The sequence below is a fragment of the Notamacropus eugenii genome, chromosome 3, assembly GCF_028372415.1.
Source record: "Notamacropus eugenii isolate mMacEug1 chromosome 3, mMacEug1.pri_v2, whole genome shotgun sequence".
In the NCBI taxonomy this organism is placed as follows: Eukaryota; Metazoa; Chordata; class Mammalia; order Diprotodontia; family Macropodidae; genus Notamacropus; species Notamacropus eugenii.
Window position 1 is genome coordinate 266,196,386 of NC_092874.1, and position 15,619 is coordinate 266,212,004.

The following is a 15,619-nucleotide window of genomic DNA, read 5'->3' on the forward strand; positions in this document are numbered from 1 at the left end:
GACTTAGCAAGTCTTTGTAAATGAGGGGCAGAAAGAAAGAAGAAAGGAAGCCATGTAGAGATGGATGACTCTGAGGTTGGGAAACTTCATGACTACCAGAAAGAAGTAGGAAAGTTATAAAGAGAGGAGAGCTTTACTATAAAAATAATGAGTAACATTTTGGACTTTTTGAGTTTTTTAATGCTTGTGGAATAGCCAGTCAGCAATGAGGGAGGAACTGGACTAAAGGATTGGGGTTAGATATACAGATAAAAATCCACAAAAGGAATAAATTGATTTTCTTTAAATTAAACAAATGACAGAATCTTTTCAGGAGGTTCACCACAAACTTAGAGTGGAGTTGGTGTTCAGGTTTTGTGATTACCTTGTAAACAAGACTGCCTTATGATGACATACTTTTGTAATTAAACCTTCTTTGGGTGTGAGATGGTAGGGTGAGTAGCGTTAAGACATAACCCATCATACGTAGAATTCCACTTAATCCTGCAGTAGATTATTACAGTCTTTCGTCAATTTTTACAAAATACAAGGAATTTCACTAGACAGTAAACTAAATATATCTCAGATGGTAGAGAAAAAGAATTTATAGGAAATATGTTCTCTAAGTCATGGAATAGTAAATATTTAAACTATGGGCTGAACACTTGTAGGAGTTGCATATATAAAGCAAATATAATGGAAAAACCTTTCAACAGTTCAATTAAACCATGTAGGGGGACTTTGAAATCCATTCTGCTACACTAAGCTTGTAAATTGTTCCCTTGTGTGTATTGATACTTCTGGGGGTAAGGTATAACAGAAAGAAAATGGGAGTTAGGTGGGGTGCAGTAGGGTTCTACAAAGGCAATTCCATAGAAGTTAGTTAGAGGAGGAAATTCAAACTTGGGACTTTAGAAGCTTTAATTCCATGAAGAACACAGAGGCTAAAGAAGAAATAAATATACTGAGAATGTAAACTGAATCATAATGGGATAAATTAAATTGCCTTTAATTAGTTTGTACAAATACATATTAGAGAATAGACTCTGCCCAAATTCTGTTTGTAGAAATATAGAAGCACTTGAAAAATGCATAAATAAAGCTTTTGTCTTCTTAAAACTCCCGTCATATTTGGCATCAATTTAAGAGTAATTTCTTAATGAAGATTTGCCTATAAGATGGAAAGAGTTGAAAGGGACAGTGAATGCTCAGCATCTAGTTTTACTAAGAAACACTTTTGGATTTGATTTTACTGTTTCCATTTTCAGGGAGAAGATGACTTGCCTGAATCAGTTATTTACTGTATAAATGTCATAAAGAATCAGAGTAAAAATGCTGAAAATCTTGTTCTCCAGGACTTGGAAGATACTGACATTTCAAGTAAGCAGAGGTTTCACTTCAGTATTAAATGATTTCCCTGACATTTTTCCATGTGATACAAAAATAAAATACAACTTTTGCAAAAATGATTTCTTTGAAACTGCTGTTCCTGACTAACCAGTCCAGTTCAGCAGTTATCAAGACAGCACTGTGCTGGGTGTCATAAATATGTCCTACCCCTCTGAGAACTGCCAAGCATTCCTGGGAAGTGGTTGCTCTGAGGAACAACAGTGTGATTGCAAGGTCATGCAGGGTAATCGAAGCAGAAGGGAAGGAAGCGGTACAGGGTAATTCAAACACAGGGTAAGTGGCAGATTAGAGGTGGTAGAGCAATCCCTCCATAGCCATCCTGCTTCTCCTGGTACCTGAATCCTCACCCACCCTCCAGACTCAACCTCTGCCCCCTGCCCTCAAGGTAGGCTGCATGGCCTGGTGAAGTATTGAGAAATAGTCCTTTAAAGTCATCTGCCTTCTGTGTACCCTTGAGCTCTTGGACCACTAGAGTCATATCAAGTGGCTAAAAGCCAAGGGCTCTAGATAGGCTAATCCCTAGAAGAAAGGAGACTGAAATAAGGATAAATTAGAGAACAAAGGTAAGACAAATCAGTCAACACCCTCCATTGATCAGTCAATAAACATTTTATTAAGTACTTACTACATATTGGACAATGCTAGAAGCTTAGGTAAGAGCCAGGGATACAAAGAGATGCAAAATTAATCTCTGTCTTCAATGAGCTCACATTCTAATTGGGGAGATAATATGCAAGCAAACATTTACATACATGCATGTGTCCGAGATATATATACCTCATTGGTAGGAAGAATCTCACAGGGAAGAAAGGCAGGGGAGTTCTGGAAAGGCCTCTTGTAGAAGATGGGATTTGATTTGAGTCTTGAAGGAAGCCCCTGTAGCCAGGAGGAAGAAAAGGAAGGGAGAACATTCCAAACATGGGGGACAGCCAATTAAAAGGCCCAGTCAAGAGATTTAGTATTGTGTTCAAGGAAACAGCAAAAAAGGCTTGTGTTGCTGGATTGCAGAGTATGTGGGGGAGAATAAAGTATGAGAAGACTGGAAAGGTATAAAACGGCCAGGTAGTAAAGAGCTTTAAAAGCCATACAGAGGATTTTGCATTTTATAGAAAGCCTCTCATGCTCTTCATTGAAGAAGGAAGTGACATGGTGAGGCCTGTGCTTTAGGAAGATCTCTTTGTGGCTGAGTGGAGGATGGGTGATCTGAAGTGAGGAAAGACTTGAGGCAAGGAGACTTATAATAAGAAGACTATTATAGTAGTTCACGTGTTGAGATGATGAAGGCCTGTAACATGGTAGTGGCTCTGCCAGTTGAGAGGAGAGCCTGTATGAGAGATATTGTGAGGATAGAAAGGACAGTATTCGCCAACAGGCAGGATATGGGGATGAGTACCAGTGAGGAACAGAGGATGACACTTAGATTGATAGCCTGGGGGACAGGGAAGATACTGGTATTTTCACCAGTGATAAATTTTTTTGAGGAAAGATAACACATTATTTTGGACACATGGAGTTTAAGGTGTCTATCTTATATCCAGTTTGAGATTTCTCAGAGATAGTTGGAGATATAAGGCTAGAGGTCAAGAAAGAGATTAGGGCTGGATAATTAGATTTTAGAATAATTAGCACAGAAATAGTAATTGAATCCATAGGATCTCATGAGGTCACTAGTGAAATAGTATAGAGATAGAAGAGAAGAGGGCCCAGGACAGAGCTTTGGTGGACACTCATAGGCAGTGGGCATGATCTGGATGATCAAGCAAGGGAGACTGAGGTGTGGTCAGATAGGTACAGGAGGAGCCAGGAGAGAAGAGTGTTCTGAAAACTTAGAAGAGGGTATCGGAGATAAGAAGGTGATTGAGAGTGTATGAAGACTGAGAAAAGGTCATGAGATATGATGAGTAAGAAATCTTTGGTAACCTTGGAGAAAACAGCTTCACTTGGATGATGAGGTTGGAAGCTAGATTGCAAAGCATTTGGAGAAGAGGAAAGAAAGTGGAGGCTGATTGTAGCCACAGATATTTGGGAGAGATACTGGGCAACAGCTAATAGGGATGGTTGGATTAAATGAGAGTTATGTTTTTGTTTTCTATTTTTAAAGATATGAACATGTTTATAGGTTATCAGGAAACCAGTCCAGCAGGCAGGGAGGGATTTAAGAACAGTGAGAAAGTGAGAATGATAGAGGGAACAATCTTTTGGAAAAGATGGAATGACCTGGAATCAAGGGTGGATGTAGATGGATTTACCTTGGCAAGAAAGCATCATGAATTCTTGTGAGACAGTAGTGAAGGAGGATTTAGAGCGGGAAGATGTCTGAATGATGTGAGACAGGAGGAAAGGAGAAGAGGGAGCTCGCAATGAACAACCATTCCAGTGACTCTTAAGTCAGTGAAACCTACCTGGACAAAGACACTAGACAACCAACAACAAAGTAGTATCTGATGACAAGTACTGGGACAATTGTTATCTTAACTCTAAACTTAGTATGTACCACCAGACAGTATGAGAGTGAAAACAAAACAATCCATATCTTCAAGGAACCTACATTTAATGGGTTTGGGTGGGAGTACAACAAAAATAGGCAATCATAAGATAAGAAAATTTGAAGACTCGGGGAACACCATCAACTGAGGGGATTGGGAATAATATTTCACAGAAAACTTTGCTCTTGATCTGAACCTTGAAGGAATTTATTGAATATTCAGATGTATTATTTAGAACCATTATAATGACTTTAATGTGTGAAGTGTGCGCACTGCATTAAGTAGCTTGCTACAGTGGTTGATTGAGTGGGTCACTAATTCATTACCACATCAGCTATATGAGCAGTAATTGCACCAATGTGGCCACATGTTGAATACAACATATAAAACCAAGTTCAAAGTAAGATCACGAGTAGATGATAGGAAGCAAAGCTAGTCCTAATGAGTCTGCCCCAGACAGTCATTTTGTGTTTAAAATCATTATTATATTTATACAGATATGTTAATATACAGATTATATATTTAACTGCATAAATATAATAGCTAACATTTATGTAGTACCTTAAATATATACACGTGTATATATTCATATGTTCTCACATGCATATAATGCATGGTATACGTGTACATATATACGTTGTATATGTGGGTACATATATATGTCTATGCATGCATGTATGTATATATACACACACACACACATACATACACATCTATGACTTTATTTGAGTGTCATCACAACCCATTGAGGTATATATACTGTCGGCATTTTTATCCATGTTTAAGATGAATGACTTAGCCATGATCACATAGTATACGTAGTGAGCCTTGAATCCAAGTGTTTCTTAAACCAAATCCAGCATTCTGCTCACTATGCAGCATCCCTTATGGAGCTTGTTAACTTTCTCCTCTCTATCAATTGTCAGTTGTTCTGCATCTATTATGACAGATTTTTCCAAAGCATCCAGCTTCACAGTTCACATATGACATAGCACATAATTATATCACAACACAACCATTATTGGACCAAATTAATATCATAAGATCATAGATTTACATCTAGAAAGAAGCTTACAGTCATTTGTTCGAAACATTGCATTTTATGCATGAGGAAACTGAGACTCAGAAAGATTAAGGGGGGTTACCAAGCTCCCACATTTAGTAAGTGACCAAGACAGGAGTAGACATAGGTCATCTGAGTAATCCCTAGCCTAGCACTCTGTTCACTACAACATGCTGCTTTAGAGTAAAACTACAGCTTCACCTGATGTACCAATATGGAATAGAGAGATTAATTTTATATTTAAACCATTAAGTCAGCAAAAGGGAGGCCACTCTCACTTGCCCAGGTACTACTCACTTGTAGTTCCTGAGGATACCCCAGACATCCATGGTGAGTCTTTCAGACTCACTTCAGACAAGATACTCTTATCTATATCTATTTAGCGTCATAGCTCCAGAGCCCCCGTTGTATGTCTGCCCCTGTTAGTCAACAAGAGAACACAACTAGTACAAAGAGAAATATTTAAAGAAATAGCATAAAAAAGTAGTAATAAAACATTTCTTTCTTGGTGCTTGGAGAATACTTTCCTACAAATTGTTGTTTGTCCTTTTTTCTGGAAGAGGACCATGACATCAAGATGATGACATGCCTTGCAGTTGACTTTGTTTTGAGTGAGGGAAGGCTGTACCAATCTCACTTTCTCCTCCAGAGCCATCTGGGTCCAGTGGCCTGATATTCATCCAGATGACTAGAGATGGCCCAAGAGGCAATGTGAGATCCTGACCCTTTCAGGCCAAAGTCTTATCACATTCTCCCTTTGAGTGAGATACTTCCATTCAATGAATAGGCTTCTTTAAGTATTTACTCAAGGGAGGGCCCCTTAAATAAAAAAAAAAAAAAAAATTGAACTGGGAGGGGAAGACCCTCAGGGTTCATAGATAAAAGAGAAACAATTACTGTTTAGTAATTATATTTACTCTGTGTTAGGTGGGTAAGGACTTGTCCAGTCTATGAGTTCCAGAGTGAATTGGGTTTAAGGCTTAATCTTTGAGCAAGAAATGTAGAGATTTGGGAGTCATCCAGAGAGGTCATAATTGAAGCCATGGGAGGGGATGAGATCACCAAGGGAGAGAGTATACGTAGAGAGGAACGCTGAATAGAGCCTTTGGGGATGCCCACCTTTTGGATGAGGAAGGAGAAAATGAACCACAGAAGGATACTAAGGAATTGTCCGACAGGTAGGAGGAAAATCAGGAGAGAAGAGTGTTAGGAAGTTGGGCAAGGAAAAAATAGCAAAAAAGAGGGGCTAAGCAATAATATGGAATGTTGTCACAGGAAGAGAACAATGCCTAAGGCCTTTGGTTTTGGTAGCAAAGAGGTCACTAAAGATCTTGGAGATAACATTTTCAGTTCACCTGTAGGGAGGAGAGCCAGGCCCTTTCCGTATTTAGTTATTTAGTTCTATTTGAAAATCTTTCCATTTTTTCCCCCACATCTTCCCTAATTTGTGTGGTAGTAGTAGTACTACTGCTAATAGCTGACATTTATGTAGTGACTTCATTTGATTATATTTTTAGATAAAATGGTGGCTAATAGATATATGCTTAGAGGGTTAACTTTTCTTAAAATATGTTTTATTGTGTTTTTTTAATCCTTAAATGTTAAATACTATGTCATATTATTTTCATGCCAAAGCTATAATGATATATACAAAAATATATTTTAGGAAATGTTAATATGTGTCATTTGCTTGGCTTAACATATTTAGTACCGTTACTAAGTGTTTAATCATGGAGCATTTATGCAAACACAACAAAATTAAATTTTCAAACCCAAATATAGTGTTTATGTTTTTTCTTCCTCTGTGTAATTTTAGGATTAATTCGTGGTGAAGTGATAAGAATTCTTAGTCTCAGAAAAGTGAAAATGTGGTGCAAAATTGAAGTATATGAGAACATTTAATTGTGTTTCCTATGCACAAGTACATACAAGCACATATTCACACATGCATGCATTTGTAGATACCTATCTGAACATTAAAGATCTTTTATTTTGTCATTGTGGCTATTCCTTTCACTGATAGAGATTTTTGCAGCCCTTGGATATAATTTAAGTCTCAGATAAGTTCCTGTGGTTAAAAAATTTATAACTGTGGCAAACCTGATCACAATCTTCCTTCAATCTTGCCAGGTGAATCCTCGAATTACAGAGATCGAGTCCATTAGAGTTCATTACAGTCCATTAGATATCTCCCCATCACCTCCAGGGTCAAATACAAAATTGTTTTTTTAGTGTTCAAAGCCCTTTACATCACTGTCCCCCCCTTCCCATATGTAAAACAACTTCCCAGTCTTCTTATACCTCATACACCTGGAGATACTCTTTGATCCAGTGACACTGCCTTCTTTACTATTTCATGAACAAGATCCTCCATCTCTTGGCTCTGGGCATTTTGTTTCTGGCTGCCCCTGCCCATGCCTAGAATACTGTCCTTTCTCATCTCTCCCTGCTGACCTTCCTGGCTTCCTTTAGGTTCCATCTAAAATCCCTTTTACGGGATATCTTTCCAACCCCTCTCAATTCTAGTGCCTTCCTTCTCTCAATTCTTGTTTATCCTGTGTATAGCTTGTTTGTATATATTTGTACTTGTTGCACATTTGTTGTCTCCCTCATTAGATTGGGAGCTCCTTGAGGCCAAATTATGTCCTTTTGTATCCGTAGCACTTAACATAGTGCCTGGAATATCGTAGTGTTTAATAAATATGCACATTCACTGACAGTTCATTGTGGACCTGGTGACAGGGGCCTTTGAAGCCTTTCCAATGGATCTGCCAGAGCTAGTTTAGCACTAACACAACCTCCAAGACCCCAGGAATCTTCTCTACACTGTGATGAGGAATCAGAGGAATAAAATCTGAAAATATTTTATATAATTATCAGATAATATAGTATGTAAAGAAGAGCCTAAGTAAATACAGTGAACTTCATTGTGAGGCACTTAGGGGTGAGAAGCCAAGCATTGTAAAGATAGACCATTGTCTTAGACAAATTAATGAATTTCAGATCTAGAAGAGACTTTAGAAATTATCAGTCAATTAATACTCATTCAAGAAGCATTTATTAAGCACCTTCTTTTTCTCAGACACTGTGCTATGCTCTGGGGATGCAAAGGGGAAAATGAAGTAGTCTCTGCCTTGAAGGAGATTACATTTTATTGGTAGAAGCTTCATGAACATACATACATGCATACATGCATACATATATAAATGCACAAGGAAATACAAACTAGATGCAAAGGGAATACACTTTTGTTTGCTTTGGAAAGGAAGGTCTCAGGAGAGGCCTTATGTAGGAGGTATGGTTTGAGTTGAGCTTTGAAGGAAGGCAGGGATTCTAAGAAAATAGAGGTGGAAAGGAGGCAACGTTGGAGTCATGTTGTGAATATTCCATATAAAGGTGAGGATGTGAGAAACAGAATTTCCTGTATGAGGAAGTTTGACTGAACTGAAGAGTTCATGGTGGGGAATAATTTGAAATGAATGAGGAAAGGTAGGCTGACAGTAGCTTTTGAAGGACTTAAAATGAAAAGAAGTATTTTATTCTAGCAGCAATAGGGAGTTACTAGAGGTTTTTTGAGGAGGGGGGTGACATGGTCTCATGTGCTTTTGTAATTGCCTTGGCAGTTGTATAAAAGAGATTGAGGAGGGGACAGAGTGGAGGAAAGGAGATCAATGAGGCTACTTAGTAGTCCATAAGAAGTGATAAAGGGCTAGACTGGGAAGTGATCACATGAATGGAGAGATGGGAATGAGAGTAAATGATTTATATTTACAGACAAGGCAACCAGAACTTGAACAAAGACCCACACTGCTATTTAATGATAGAATGAATTCTAGAATCATGTCACAGTATCTAGAAGTTCAGTTAGGTCACTTCTTCCTGAATGCACATATCCCCTCTTCAATGGCTCAATGGATCTTCATCTCCCCATTGCATGAACACGTGCTGAGAAAAGAAACACATTGTAAACTTACTGCTGTACAAGACAGTCTATTCCATTTTTGGTTAACTCTATTATCAGATAGGTATTCTTTATTTTCATTTATCCCTGCTACATTTAACTTTTACCCTTGGTTGCTAGTTCTGCCTTTTGGAACTATGCTGAGTAAATCTATACATGGCAGCCTTTAAGATATTTCTTTCATTTTGCTAGCAAATAGGTGATGATTCTCTTAATGGAATATGCCCTAGGCTAGATAGTCAAGGATTTAGGTAGTCATAGAACTTTATAGTGATACAGTTTAGAACTAGCTTTTATAATCATGGCTCATTTACATTTTACATGTGAAGACAACCTGATGATTGCATTTAATTCTCATTCTCTCCTATTTTTTAAAAAATATTTAATGATTATGTTATTACAGACCTGAAAGTTATAGAAAAATAATAAAAGTTTGATAGCTTAACAAATTTTAACTCTAGTCTTATATTTGAATAGATGTGTTGAAATGTAGATATATGGATTTTTTTTTTTCCCCTTTCCAGGTTCTAGTTATGGAGTAGTTTCAAAGAATCCTACAGATTTTATAGATGAGTTGACATCTAAGTATCATGAAAATGCATTAGAATTAAAGAAGAAGGTATGCTACTTGACTGACGGTATTCATTTACATGTTGTAGAATTTTGGTTCTCCATGATGATTCTATATCATGATGTCTTCATGAATAAGGGAATTATATTGTTTTGGAGATTTAAAAGGTTGTGCTAGATAAAACATTGCATGATTGTATATTTTCTCTGACATGTAGCTTTAACAAACTGAAATTTAAATCTTAGGATTATAACTAGAAGCAATGTAATTAACATTAATTCAGCATATGCATATCATTAACATTGATATTGGGAATTTAAATCATAAAATGAATAAGTCAAAAGAAGCTGTGTATTAATAGAATTGTTTGGTGAGTTACTGAGGGGAAAACAAATGGTGTAAGAGAAGAGATAAAATTATGTATTTTGTGAAGTTAGGAAAACAGTATATTCTTTCTCTTCAATTATACTTAATTAATAAAGGGACCTTTGTATAAAAATTTAAAATTAAATGCAGAAAAGCAGAAAAAAGAATAATATTAGAACATATTAGATAGAAAGGAGAAATATGTAATTATTTCAAAGATCTGTGATTGTTTTTTAGTGCAGATTTTCCCTTCAGTGATAGAGTTCTTCTACCACGTAGAGGCGTCAGGGTTAAGTGACTTGCCCAGGATCACATAGCTAGTAAGTGCTGGGGTCACCTTTGAACTCAGGTCCTCCTGACTCCGAGCTAGTGCTTTTGAGTGGAGGGTGAAAGGAGAAAACACAAATTCTATATTCTAAATAGTGGGACAGTTAATTAGACACTATGACCAAGTATTAGAAACTGTTAAGGCAAATATCAGCATCTGAGAAGGTGAAGGTAGGGTCCTATGGAAAGAAGCATGCATTTGCTGTATGGATGAAAGGCAGTTGTCTATTGCTGTAGATTGGTAATCAATCAAAATTTAAAGTCAATTAGGTTCCACATTTTCTTGTTTAAATGGAGATTTCAAAAAGAAAAGGCAGGGTTGTTCTGTAAAGGCACAAATTGATTGCTTTAGTTCAAATTCATTTTTCTATTACAAAGTCTCAGAATCTTTATTTTTAATACATATTTTTAAAGGTAATATTTCACATAAAATGTTTGTGTTAAGTTTTAACTGTTTTTTCATAGACCTTCACAGATTTTCATTAATCATTGATATCCTTTCTTATCTATTTAGAAGTTATTTGATATAGAAAAAGAATTACAGAGAAATTCAACCTGTGATAAAATTCCTAATTCTGCTGAACTTCCTAATTATTGTGATGTACCTGTTGATGAGCCTCTTTCTTCAGGTAAATTTCTAAAGTACTGTACTTGGTACCTTTGGTAAACATGCTTGTTAATTATACAGAACATCTAAATTAAACATTTTTGCTCTTTGCATGTGTGTGTATGTTTTGTAATATTGAGACTTCACAAAGCTATAGTGTTTGGATTTTTAAAATCCCAGTGATTAAGTTTATTTCATACAATAATAGACATATGTCTCTAAAGCTAGAAGGAATCCGAGGTGCTCACTGATGCCCAGAAAGGTTAATGACTCCTATGAGGTCATACAGTGTCAGATGTGAGATTTGAACTCAGGTCCTTTTGACTCTAGGACTAGTGCTCTTTAAAAATATATACTCTTAACTTCCTTACAACTCTTAAATTATTTCCTCTTCAACATAAAATCAGATGCACTGTTAAATGGTTTTCAGTAATACATATTCATCTATGAATTTATTAGTTTTCTATGTAAAGAGGATCTAAGCCCATTCTATTTTATGCAGGCTCTCAGAATGTTGGGGCTGGAGATAATCTAGCACTTCCCACTCATTTTAAATAGGAGGAAACTGATGTGATAAATTGCTTGAGTCAGGTCATCCAAGTAATTAGTACTAGATCTCCTTTGCTCTAAAACTCTTTTCAGTAAACCCCATTAACACCTTGATTGCAATTTCAGTTTCATATTCACTTTAAGCCTCTATTTTGTTCCTTAAATATTTTTGACTCAAATATCACTGATGTGTTTTGCATGTTCGTTCCTATTAAATTATTTCTACACTTTAGGAGGAATGATTTAAATACTTTAGAATTTACAGATAAAATATTGTTTATATGAATATGAATATAGATGATGCTGATACAATAAACTTCGGATATTATGAAGTTGAGGAAAGATGTCGACAGTCTTTTGCGGCGTGGGAGGACAAACAGCGGGAATTGGAGAACCAGGAGACTGAAAAGTTCAGAGCTCAGAGGGATAGAGAAGAAAAACAGCTGCAAGAGGAAGAAGAGAAGAGGCATTGCCGGATGAAGCAATTTGAACTGGAAAAGAAAAAAATAGAAAGTATTCATAAGGTAACACCTGTAAATAATCTGTCGTGTCAGACACTATACTGGGTTTTCTGGGCAGAGATCCTGCAGTTACTTGTCATTTCCTTCTTCACTGCTTCCCCATTTTTCAGATGAAGACCTGAGGCAAATAAGGTTGCTCAGAGTTGCACAGCTAATACATGCCTAAGGTCAGAAGTGAGCTGAGATCTTCCTGCCTCCAGGCCGGGTGCTGTACCTGCTGCACTGCACCGCTTAGCTCGGCCTTAAATAATAAAGATCCCTAAAAAAGTACACCCCCGCAATCAATATCTGTGCTTGAGTTTGAAGTTATATTATTTAGCATCTGCTTTTGACAGGAAGTACAGGAGTACTAAAAGCAACCACACGACTTGTGGGAGGTGATGGTCAGTAAATACTTGGGAATTTTGTAATACTTTTTTACTGAAATTTGTTAGGCTTTTTTCCTTTTTAAAAAAAAGATGTTTTTAATTAATATCTGTTGGTTTTATATCACCTGGATTTCCCCCTCATATCTATTTCCTCTCCTCTCCCAGAATTATGCCTTATAATACTTTTTTTTAAAGAGAAAAAGGAAAGGAGAAAAAAAATTAGGAAAACCTATCAGTACATTGAAAAAATTCTGACATTATGTACAGCGTTCCATTCCAATGGACTTTAGTCTGAAGAAGAATGGGGAGAAGTATCTTTTCATATCGTCTCTCTTTGGTACCAAGATTATTTTTTTATAATTTTCCAGTAGTCAAAACATATTCTTTATGATATCCCATTCCATTTTGGTTGTCTCATGGCTCTTGTTCTTTAGAGTGTTGCTTCATTGTGTATATTGTTTTCCTGGCTCTGCTCTTACTTTACTTTGTTATTAATTCATGGATATTTTTATGTACTTTTCAATATGCATCCTTTTCAATGATTCTTTAGCACAATAATATCCCATGACATTTATATGTCCCATTTTTTTTAGCCGTTCCCCAATCAGTGGACATTAACTTTTTTCAGGTCTTTGTTACCATGCAAAATACTGTTATAAATATTTTGCTGTGTTTGAAACCTTTGTTTTTGTCAATAACCTCATCAGAGTGTTTGACAGGCAGTGAAATCTTTGCATCAGAGGATATCTTTGTTAGACTTATAAGTGATACTTGAGCCTCTAGACTCAAGAGTGGTGCTAGAGATTCTTTTTTAAAAATACTTTGTTTTTTCCCAATTATATGTAAGAACAATTTTAACCTCCATTTTTTGCAATTTTAGTTCCAAATTCCCTCACACCTTCCCTCTTCTCCTCTCTCATTGAGAAGGGAAACAGTTTGATAAAGGTTATACATATGCAGTCATGCAAAACATATTCCATATTGGTCATGTCGTGAAAGAATACACATGCAAAAAAAGCTAAGAAAAATAAATAAAATTATGTACAGTATGCTCCAATCTACATTCAGATCCCATTAGTTTTGGTTTTTTTTTTTTTGTAGGTGGATGCCATTTTTCTGTCTTGGATCTTTGTATTGCTGGGAATAGCAAATTCATTCACAGCTGATCATTGTACAGTATTACTGTTAGTGTGTACATAGTTCTCTTGGTTCTGCTCATTTCACTTTGCATTAATTCACTTAAGTCTTTCAAGAATTTTTTTCTGAAAACATCCTGCTCATTGTTTCTTATAACACAAGAGTGTTCCGTGACAATCATACGCCACAGCTTTTTCAGCCATTCCCCAACTGATGGGCGTACCCTCTATGTGTACTTCTTTACCACTACAAAAAGAGATGCTATGAATATTTTTGTATAAGAGGTCATTTTCTTTTTACTTTGATCTCTTTGGAATACCAACTTAGTAGTGGTATTTCTGGGTCAAAGGGTATGCACAGGTTTATAGCACTTTGGTCATAGTTCTAAATTGCTTTCCATAATGGTTGGGTTAATTCACAACTTTACCAACAGTGCATTGTTTTCCCAATTTTCACACATCTTCTCTAACATATATAATTTTCCTTTTCTGTCATATTAACTGATCCTCATAGTTATTTTAATTTGCATTTCTCTGAGCAATAGTGATTGGAATCATTTGTTTTCCACATAATTACAGATAACTTTGATTCCTTTGTCTGAAAATTTGTTTCCTTTCATCATTTACCAGTTGGGGAGTAACTTATGTTCTTATAAATTTATCTCAGTTCTCTCTATATTTGAGAGATGAGGCCTTTATCCAAAAAAATGCTGCAAAAAATTTCTCCAGTTTTCTGCTTTCCTCTTATCTTGGCTGCATTGATTTTGTTTGTCCAGGAACTTTTTAATTTAATGTAATCAAAATTATTCATTTTTATGTCTTATAATTCTCTCTATCCCTTGCTTGGTAATGAAATCTTCCCTTGTCCTTACATCTGACAGGCAAACTATTCTATGCTTCCTTAGTTTGCTTACACTATCACCCTTTATGTCTAAATCATATACCAGTTTTGACATTATCTTGGTATACAGTATTAGGTGTTGATTTATACCTAGTTCCTGCCAAACTCCTTTCCAGTTTTCCCAGAATTTTGTCAAATAGTGAGTTCTTATTCTCAAATTCTAGAACTTTTCATTTATCAAACATAAGATTATTATGGTTGCTTTCTACTATGTATGATATTACTTATTTTGTTCTCCTGATCCACCAGGTTTTTCTCTTGATTATTGCTTTGTAATACAGGTTGAAATCTGGTATAGCTAGGCCACTTCACATTTTTTTTCATTATTTTCCTTGATATTCTTGACATTTTGTTCTTCCAGTTGAATTTTATTACTTTTTTCAGCACTATGAAATACATTTTCCTAGTTTGATTGATATGATCCTGAGTAAGTAAATTAATTTAGACAAAATTGTTATTTTTGTTATATTGGCTTCATCTGCCCATGAACAATTAATATTTTCCCAGTTCTGACTTTATTTGTGTGAAGTATTTTGTAATTGTGTTCATATATTTCCTGGGTTTGTCTTAGTAGTTAGATTCCCAAGTATTTTATATTGTCTACAGTTATTTTAAATGAAATTCATGTTTCTGTATCTTGCTGCTAAACTTTGGTGGTAATACATAGAAGTGTTGATGATTTATGTGAGTTTATTTTTTGTCCTGTGACTTTCTAAAGTTGTTAATTACTTCAGCTAATTTTTTAGTTTATTCTCTGGGATTCTTCAAGTGTACCATCATACACTTTTTTTGATAGTTGGGGAGGAGGCAGAGCCAAGATGGCAAAACAGAAACAGGGACCTGCTTGAGCTCTCCCCCCAAACTCTTCAAAATACCTGTAAAAATGACTCCAAACAAATTCTAGAGTAGCAGAAGGCAGAAAATGACAAAATGAAGCAAATTTCTAGCCCAAGACCATCTGGAAGGCCAACAGGAAGGGTCTGTTGCAGTAGGCTTGGAGCGGAGCATAGCCTATTGTGAGCAGGACTGGCGCAGACGGGACTGCAGCAGGCCTCAGGGCACTGAATTAGCTCTGTCAGTTTCCAGACTTATCAATGCACAAAAGTCAAGGACAATTTCAAAGATCAGTGGGAAAGCTCTCTCACCTGGGTGAGAGAAGAACTTGGTCTGGCCCCAACCCCATCCCCAGGGTGGCAGTAGCCACTGCAGCAGTAGCAGCTGCTTCTGGAACTCTGACTACAGAAAGTGAGGGAATCCAGAGACTGATCTGGATTGCAGTCCTGGATGGTGCTCCTGGGGTGAGGAGGCACGATGGTGTGACAGAGCTGGTGGCAGCTGTGGAGAGGGAATTCTACTCACAGTTCGAGGGCAGAA

General features: G+C 36.4%; 1 protein-coding gene across 7 annotated transcripts in view; it reads left to right on the forward strand.

Annotated features, from left to right (window-relative positions):
• The window catches only part of LRRIQ1 (leucine rich repeats and IQ motif containing 1), a 297,422-nt gene that overhangs the window by 6,116 nt on the left and 275,687 nt on the right, over positions 1–15,619 (forward strand). For all 7 annotated transcript variants that reach the window (XR_011977307.1, XM_072655502.1, XM_072655506.1 and 4 more), the window contains exons 3-6: positions 1,248–1,359; positions 9,424–9,518; positions 10,678–10,792; positions 11,617–11,843. Coding sequence is in view for 6 of the 7 variants with exons in the window: in XM_072655502.1 (XP_072511603.1) it covers positions 1,248–1,359; positions 9,424–9,518; positions 10,678–10,792; positions 11,617–11,843 (549 nt within the window). In the remaining variant the exon portion in view is untranslated. The remainder of the gene's footprint in view (positions 1–1,247; positions 1,360–9,423; positions 9,519–10,677; positions 10,793–11,616; positions 11,844–15,619) is intronic.